This window comes from Halyomorpha halys, unplaced genomic scaffold (genome assembly GCF_000696795.3).
Source record: "Halyomorpha halys isolate HHAL.00 unplaced genomic scaffold, Hhal_1.1 Scaffold7.1, whole genome shotgun sequence".
Lineage (NCBI taxonomy): Eukaryota > Metazoa > Arthropoda > Insecta > Hemiptera > Pentatomidae > Halyomorpha > Halyomorpha halys.
In genome coordinates, this window is record NW_027110368.1 from 125,975 (window position 1) to 135,474 (window position 9,500).

Below are 9,500 nucleotides of genomic sequence, written 5' to 3' on the forward strand. Positions count from 1 at the left end.
ATTTATACATACATACACACACAACAAGTTATTAATTTGTTTTTGTTTATTGTAAGTCTGAATAGTTGTAAGTTGAGAACTGACTTTATATATAGAGAAATTGTGCCACCTAGAAAAAAAAAATCATCTATTATGCAGCATAAAAACAACATAGGATGAATAGCCTCACAACCATTTACATCAGTTCCTACAAACTACTTTCATTTCATAAAAAAATAATGATACATACCAAAAATAAGTCATAAAAAAGAAAAAAGTGACCTGAACTTTGGCTCTCATCGGGTATTAAAACAATTTAGCAAGAAAACAAAAATTATAGGCATAAATTAGTAGCCTAAGTTTTTTAAATTATTTCTATACTCCTTTTATTATTATGCCCATTTATCATAATAAAAAAAAAAAAATTATGCGAAAAATTTTAAAATTACATTTTTAGAAGGTGAACTTTTTGATCCAAAATTATCTTTCTTTCCTCCTGACTGGTTATCAACATTCAGCTGTACAAGGCTACTGGTGACTGGTGTAATATTTACCTGCAAATTAAGAAAACTTAGAAAATAAAATTCAATAAAAAATAAGTCAAATCATCATTTAGCATACTTCATTTTCTGCAGTCATGTCCCAATCATTTTCAAAACCCCAATCATCAGCACTTGCTTCTGTTTTTTGTCTTGTTCTTACTTGTTCAGGAGAATTTGACTCCCGTTCATTATTATCGGAGTCATTTATATTTAAATTACTAAACTCTATATTATTAATGCTTTTAACATCTGGTTGTTTCTTTTTTTTCCTTTTCATTGATCCTCTTTGACTTTTAGACTCAATGTTCTTTTCTTTTTCAAAATCACAAGGGATTACGTCAACTGTTTCCATATTTTCTACATCATTTGTAGGGACTACGAGGGTATCATCCAAAGTTACTTTTATCCTTTTCATGGTTGCAACAAGGTTATCACATTGAACTTTTCTTTTCTTAGATAAATTCTCCACTTCCCAGTTGCCAACACTAGCTGGAGGTAATTTTTTTGCTTTAGTGCTTTGTGTTATATTTTGATTTTGAAGTGGACTTACCTTCCAGCCAACATCTAAAGTTGATTTTTTCCCTGGTTTACCTTCAGAATAAGCTGCTTTTTCTTCAGCTAATAAATTTTCTGCTGTCTTCTCTATAATTTCCTCTTCATCTTCTGGCTCAGGTAATTCTATTTTATGGATGCCCAAAGGATATTTGCCTTGAGAATAAATTTCAAATCTGGAATAAAATAAACCATTCAGAGGGATACAGTTTAACACAAAATATATAAAAGAATGGATGACCGTGTACATTTAGGATTGTATTTAGGACTTTTACCAGTATGATATTCTTTTTACCTAGGATTCTACTTTTACATTATGTTCAGTTACAGTAGGCATAAGAATAAGGGTAAATAAAAAAAATGACTAATTGAGCAAAACACCAAAAACTATCTTAACATACACTCTCCGTCAAAAGTATTGCAACACCCATAATACTCAAGATTATCTTGGTATTGACTCTAATCCATACTTTGTTTAAATTTATAGTAATATCATTTATTAAATGAAAGACATTAAGGATTAGACACATCATTGTTATTCACTGTTTACCAACAAACATTGAATTTTGGTTTATTCATTTCAAATTTCCTTTCAGTCCATGTTTATCTTTTATTTGCCTTAAGTCTATTCTATTATTTCTCTTTATTACTCAATTATTTTATTCACAATAAATCGTTTAAGCCACGATGATTCGGTCAGAATCATTGCTCTCTCTGAAGAAGGCATTACATCACTAATCGCCTTGGGATTCACTATTCTTTTGTTTCAAGGAACATAAAAAGGTACAGGGAGACTGGTAGTAATTCGAGGAAACCAATGTCAGGGCGTCCTAAGATTACAAATCCCATAGATTGCCATTTCATTAAAATGCGAGCACTTCGGAAGTCTTCTATAGCTTCTTCCAGAATATTCCACAATAGAATAATTCTATAGCTTCTTCAAAAAGTCCAGTGAAAAGTCCTCTTCTCACCACAGAACAGTAGGTAAAGAGATCAAGATTCACAAGGGAACATCAATCTTTGACTGAGGAGGAATGGAAAAAAGTTTTAGTCACTGATGAGATTAGAGTGGCCCTTAACAGACCATATTGCCATGAAAGAGTTTGGAGAAGGCCTGGAGAACGGTATATACAGTGCTGCACATTAGAAACTGAACCATTCAGGGGGAGGAGGGTTATCATGTTCTGGGGCAGCATATCTTGGGAGGCACGTACCGAGTTAGTGCCATTCCAAAGAGGCCTTGAATGCTCAGAGAGGTATGTAGAAATGATTCTTCAAGATCATTTAGTGTCTTTTATGCCGTACATAGGCTCTGAATCATTGCTCATGCATGATAATGCCCATCCTCTCTGAGTTCCATTTCTGAGTACCATTGATTCCCCAGCAAGAAGTCCTGACCTTGACCCAATTGAGCACGTTTAGAATTATCTCAAAAGAAAGGTTCGGTCACGACATTCACCTCCTACTATCAAAAGGCAGCTATATTGGAGGAGTGGGACAATATACCCCAAGATTTTCTTCAAAATCATTTTACAAGCATGCCAAGACGAGTGGTAGCAATCATTGAAGCAAGAGGGGAAATACACTTTATTAAATGTAAATTAAAAATTTAAATTGTAATTTAAAAGTCTAAATTATAAAAAAGGAAAATTTTAAAAAGTAAGTTTATCAACTTTTTTTTTATTGGAAGAACTATTGTAATTTATTTTAATAAAACCTTTTTTATGTCCAGTTAAAAAATATTAATTATAATCTTCAGAACCTTTCTTTGTTATGAAAAAATAGACATTTTTGTAAAATTAAAATATTTCAAAGCCATACTTTTGACGGTGAGTTTATATAGATGGTCTGCTATTGGAGATGTAAGTGCAAATTTTATAGTTACGGATAAAAAAAGATTTATGATTTAACCACATTCTGCAATTTCTTGATTATTAATATATGTTCCTTTAATTCCATAAATATATATTCCTTGATAATTAATATATGGTTTTGTTATATTTTTTTTATTCAACATCACTTAAATCATTCATGCAAAGGTAAACCACAAATTTTTCAACAGTTTTATGTTATAATAATGCCTCTCAGTGCTTTAATAATTAAATTGCTACTTATAACATGTGCGAAATTGACCATCAATATAGTAGTTCATTCGAATTTACTGATTTAAAAATTGCCTTTTAGGAAAAAATTTTAGTTTTGCCTCCAGGTCAATTGATAGCAACTTCAACTTTTTAAATTAAAAAATACAACAGTGAAGGTATTGTATTTTTTGTTAGAAAAATCATAGAAATGTCAAAAACCAGCAACAAAGAAAAATAGCAAAGAGTAAAAAAAAACGTTTTTACTTAAAATCGCCTTTAAAACTTTAATGTGTGACGTATGGACTATGTCTGAGTGCATTTGGATACATTCCAAATAGATGGAGGACATCCAAGGTGTCCTATTTACCCAAACTGGGGTAAGGATCTTATGAAGACCCTAGATAATTTCAGTCAATGTCTTACATCATTTCTGATGAAATCATTGGAAAAGATTGTAGGCAGGCACATTAGAGAACAGGCATTGGTAGCTAATGCAATCCATTAAAAAAATATGCCTACGAAACAGGGAAGTCCTATGAGGTTGCTTTGCACCACACATATGTCTCTAGAATTGAAAAATCAATAGACCAAACAGAAATAACAATTGGCATCTTAGCTGATATCGAAGATACATTAAAAAAAAGTCTTATAATGTCATTAATAATGTGCTAAGGAACAGAAACATAGATCCCATTGTAACCGGATGGAATACTTCTGTGCTTACGGGATCACCTCTGTAACTCAGAGGATGAAACAAGCATTCATCGTTTGCTGATGTAACCAATTTCCAGGCATGAGGTTTGCACTGTTTGGCGGAGATCCTATTATAGACCCTAAACATTGCAAATTTATCAATCCTTTAGGCATAATTAAATTCACATAATCTTCTCATCTCAAGTTTTAAATAGCTCATTATAATGTTGTAATATATTGTTAATGTCGATGGCGCACAATAGACCTTATAGGCTGCAGTGCTCTAAGCCATTAAAAAAAATGTATATCTGGTGAATCTACAGCAGTACCTCTTGACACTCAAGATCACTGGCTTAGGAATATTAACATTAATTATAATTTGAATTATTGTATACTTGCTTTAACATTCATGAGGATTATTAATTCTGATAGTACTGATTCATTTTATTATATATTTTTACCCATTGATTTATATTATATTAAGGCATAACTATTGGTTAACAAAATAATAATGACTGTTCGCTTTCAATTGTTTCTTCAGAAGACATTATAAACAATTTAAAATATACTTAGAAATAATTTCAGGACACATAAGCAAGAGGAAATTATCATTAAGAGCAATAGTTTGAACATCTAATGACATATAATATAATAATTTCTACTTAATTACATTGATTATATTATAAAAAAAATTATAAAACTTACTTCTTAGACAGCTGATTAATTGCTCTCCTAGCTTTGGTTGTGCAATCTTTCCGCCTGGCAACTTGCAAAAGGTACTGCCTTATGCTTTCAGCATCAAAGTCTATAGGTGGAAGGTATGCGTCAACTTTGCCTGCTCTTGGATCCAGGTGACTATCACCTTCATCTTCACTCCCATCGTGTTCTACATCACCAATAGGCAATTCTTCATCGCTGGCCTCTTGTATAACATCTATGTCTCCTTCAGGAAAGCCCATCTAAAGACAGAATAGATTTATTATAAGTATACTACATTCTACAACCACTAAACGGTAATTTCCTTCCCTAAAAAAATTTTAAGCACAATTCAATGAATAAAATAATAATAAATAATGAAATAAATTAATTAAGTAATTCAATTATTTATATAGAGCAGAGAAAAAGTAAGAAATAAGCAACAATCCATAGGTATAAAACCAACGAAAAAGAAATAATAAAATTACCTGCCTCCATACTTCAAACTTGGCTTGGTGTTTGATACCTTCATCAGACTGCCTTAATAACTGAAGGAATAAAGAATTTGTTAAAGATTTCATAAGTCGTGAATCACTCGAAAGTTGCATAAAATCGGCAAAAGGTTTTATCATTTCCAGCACAGTGGATGGACTCAATTCTCCTCTACCAACCTAAAAACAAATAATAATAACTAAGACAGAAATCTGTATCAGGGATGATTTATTTTACTTTAAAACAGAATAATGTATGTAATTATTACCATACTACCTTGAAAGTTTGGAAAAATAAACAAAAAATGTTTAAGATTTCACTTAAACAACAGATACGTCAATCTTTCTTTTTTTTATTTCTTATACTTTACCGGATTTTCGAGTATTAGGAATAAAAAATAAAGAATATTCTATAGTGTTAATTTAATTTATAAATATAAATTGGATTTTCATGTAATCACAACTTTTGTTACTAAACTTCAAATCCAGTCTAACCCCAACAGTAATTTGAATCATGAAAACAAGCTTTTATTGATAGTAGTTTCATATTATATGTTTTGGGGTTTGCAGAAATTGTAATACTGTGTCAAAAATATTATGCACATGTTTGAGGGTTCTCGTCAATGTGCCCAAGGAGCCAAGAAAATTTTTTTACATAATATTAGAATTTTTTTACCAAATTTCGAAGCCGATAACATCAATTGTTCTCTACATATAACTGTCCAGCGATACACTTCTCCAAGGTTTTTTGACGTGCAAAAAATAAATATCAACTTTATTTCTACATAAAAAAAGATTTTATCCCTCTTTGCTAGTTTAGTCAGGCTGTATTATTTTAATACTGAGCTATTATTTTGTAATAATATACCATTCGATTTGTCATGGGATGTTGAACAATAAAAATATTGTAAATTGAATTAAATTATTTAAGATACACTTAACCACAGAAAAAGCTAATTATAGTTAAGCTTTTATAGTTAGTTAAAAAAAAAAATCACAAAAAGATATTCAAATTCGTTTTAGATTTCTCTGAAACTCTTAAATAAGAATTCTCATGAAAAACAAAAAATATTTTACCTAGCTGGTTTAAATAAAATATATCTGGCAGAAACCTCTGATGTAAGTTCACTATGGAAGATTTTAGTCAAACCGACATTGTGATGAGGGTAAAAACATTTTTAGTCTTTTGTGAAAATAGGAGCCTCCCCTTGTCAGTATGAACTAAAGATCTATTAGATACTAATCAGTTAATTAGATATTAACATCATACAATGAATTGAAATTATTTCAATAGAATTGTTTTATAATGTCCTAAAGCAGATTGTATATCTTTTTCTTCAGTCATTGTTCATACAGAGAAAAAAATTGTTTCAAAAATCACCTGTTTGGTTTTAAAAATATTAAAAAATTGTTACCTTTGCTAATTCTTCTAAATAAATTTCTGATAAATGAAGATTTAAACCGATAGGGGCTAGGACGAGAGACTTATAAAGATCTTTAGTGATAGCCTCTACTTTTCCAGGTTCCCAATTCTCCTTATAAAGGTATTCTAACATTTGCCTCAAGAAACGGCGAACAAGCTAGAAAAAAAAGTAAAATATAAATCTTTTAATTTTAGTTGTAATAATAAATTTTCCTTAAAAGCTAAGCTTTTGATCTACAAAGTCTTGTTAAAATTAAATTATATATCAAAACCCAAATTAAAAAAAAAATAAAATAAAAGATACCTTCAGGGCCTATTGCCTACACAAAATTTTAAATCTAGTTACCATAATCTTCAATCATTAGTAATTAACTCATAACAGTACTGCATCTTGTAAGGCACTATTCTTCGAACTACACTCTGAAAGCCTCATCAAGGAACAAATATCACCTAAGATTCTGATTGGCTAACTAGAAATATTGGAGTGAAAATAGAGGGAAAGGCATTCTGATTGAGCTGCCACTATCTTGACTTAAATTCAGTCGATTAGAGGAAACCAAAATAGAATGTTAAGGAGAAATTGGCTGGAAGTAATTAAATATTATGTTTACTGTGTATTACCTTTCTTGACTACACCTACAAACAATTTCTCCTCAATTACATTTACAGTAAATAATATGATAAAGCAGTATTTTTTTTTTTTTTATTAGACTGTCAGGCCTATAAATAAGAAACTGTAATTTTCCCATAGATGTCACTAGCTGTCAATGTAGTTTTCTTTTTTTGACATCTGATAAAGATTTTCAACTGACAACAATGCAAGTTTCATACAACAGCATAGTTTTTAATTGCATTAAAAATGTTAAATTTCATGCTAGATTGATGAAAAGGACTGATTTTCTGTTACCATTTGAAGAAAACTGATGCAGAACTCCATTGAATGCATATTTAAGCTTACAGTAAGTATATTGGTAAATCACAATACATAAAAAAAAAAAAAAAGCCTCGAACTAATCATTAGAGTGAACATTACCATTATGTTGTCAATCCTATTCAACATTGACAACGCAGGAATTTAATCAAAACCACAATGTTAATGTCACAACAAATGTTTGCCATAATAAGATCTAAGAAATAATAAAACCAACTACTCACATTCACATCTTTATTCAGAAAAAAATTTCTTTCAAAAACTTTTTTTGTTTTTGTTTTATTAAAACTAAATACTTTAGTGAAGTTTTTTTTTTTTTTTTTTTTAAGTTAAATTATATTCCTTAATTGGCAAAGAGGACCAACAGGCCCACTTGCAGGACTTGTTACCCCCATTATTACCATTCCTAAATAACAACTAAATTAAACACTATATGATTGTGAATCACAACAAAAAGTTAATACTGAAAAAAAAAATTGTATTTTAAAAAATGTATCTCACCATTAAATATTTATCCAAACGGTGGCTATCCAAACCAAACCAGGCCTGTGATATACTCTGAAAAAAACACCTGATGAATTTTTGAACATCTTCAAGCTCCAGGAAGCAGTGGATAAGGTTACTTATATTTTCTACACATTCTTCCTGCAACATTAGTAATAAAAAAACTTAAACAAGCAGGTACATAGCTGCCAACTCTTAAGAAATATCGGGAGGGAAGGAATAATATAACATGAAACAATATTACATAGAAGGGGACATAAAATGTCATACAAAAAGGAGTAACCCCATCATATTATACCAATGAATCATGGAACTCAGTAAAATTTATAAAAAATACATTATTTCACTTTAAATAAAATATTTCCCAAGATTAATTAAATCTTACTGTTTTTGGTCATGGTGTCTGTACTTTCAATGGGTTCTTTTTAAGTAAATGACTAAGACTAACAGTCATTTTTTAAAGTCTAATAATAATGAAAACCACTTAGATGTATGAAGTAACCAACTGCAAACAATATCTAATAGCTTTAGTAACAGTCTAATACATTCAACTATTGATCATCATGAGTGCCATAGAGCCCATGATGCAGATTGGTGGGGATTGGATTCATACTTGGGTGAGTTAGAATTTATACCTCTGCAATCTTATGAAATAAATCTTAAACTCCAAATCAAATCGGACAGGACAGCAATCTCAAAGTTGAAATTTTGGTGAAGAAAACTAATCCAGCTACTGGGTTAGTTTTCTTCACCAAAATTAGTAACACTTTATCTAATCATTGCTTATTAATTCAAATCATTAACCAATCATCCAAACAAAACTAAGTTGATCCATTTCACACCCAGCCCATAAAACAAAAAAAATCCAGGAAGAATGTATTACATCCCATACAAACGTTTTATGAACAATGAGTATAATCAATCAGCAACAAGTGAATTGATTGTAAAATAATTTGAAGTGGACTGTTATATCAGTTTATCTGTAAGAAAAAATTAAAAATCATGAAAATCAGTCATATCAATACAGCTAGACTCATACCTCAGCCCTAGAATTGAGGGTAAGTCCCAAAAATCAAATAAACAGGCTAGTTTATTTAGTCTGATGCGGATTGATCACAATCACATCAATCACACAGTACCTGGAATGCCAGAAGTAGCCGAATGTGTCCAATAACACCATGTTGGATTTTACAAGATTTATTCTAACGTGGAGGCAGGAAAGTCTTCATTTATTTATAATGTTAATTTATAGTATGAAATAAATTAGCAGGGAATAGGCATCATCTCTTTTTTTATCTGCCATACAAAATTGTATATGTTTAAATATATTTATTTAATACCAGATCAGTCTAGTAGGCCTTACATGATAAACAATTTGATTTTTTTTTAACAATTGATTACAAGAGGTGTAGTCTCATGCAAAAGATATCCCTATCAACCCTAAAAATAATGGACAATTCTTAATAATAATGATCGATTATAAAACTATATACATATAAATAAAAAATAAATTCTAACATTTGCCTCAAGAAACGGCGAACAAGCTAGAAAAAAAAGTAAAATATAAATCTTTTAATTTTAGTTGTAATAATAAATTTTCCTTAA

At 30.2% G+C, this 9,500-nt stretch overlaps 1 protein-coding gene across 2 annotated transcripts in view; it reads right to left on the minus strand.

Moving 5' to 3' along the window:
• Positions 1-9,500, minus strand: part of Nnp-1 (Ribosomal RNA processing protein 1 homolog Nnp-1) — an 18,849-nt gene that overhangs the window by 5,666 nt on the left and 3,683 nt on the right. For both annotated transcript variants that reach the window (XM_014414714.2, XM_014414706.3), the window contains exons 3-8: positions 7,893-8,036; positions 6,453-6,617; positions 5,035-5,217; positions 4,556-4,809; positions 601-1,249; positions 429-533 (exon numbers count right to left, since the gene is read on the minus strand). In XM_014414714.2, coding sequence (XP_014270200.1) covers positions 429-533; positions 601-1,249; positions 4,556-4,809; positions 5,035-5,217; positions 6,453-6,617; positions 7,893-8,036 — 1,500 coding nt within the window. The remainder of the gene's footprint in view (positions 1-428; positions 534-600; positions 1,250-4,555; positions 4,810-5,034; positions 5,218-6,452; positions 6,618-7,892; positions 8,037-9,500) is intronic.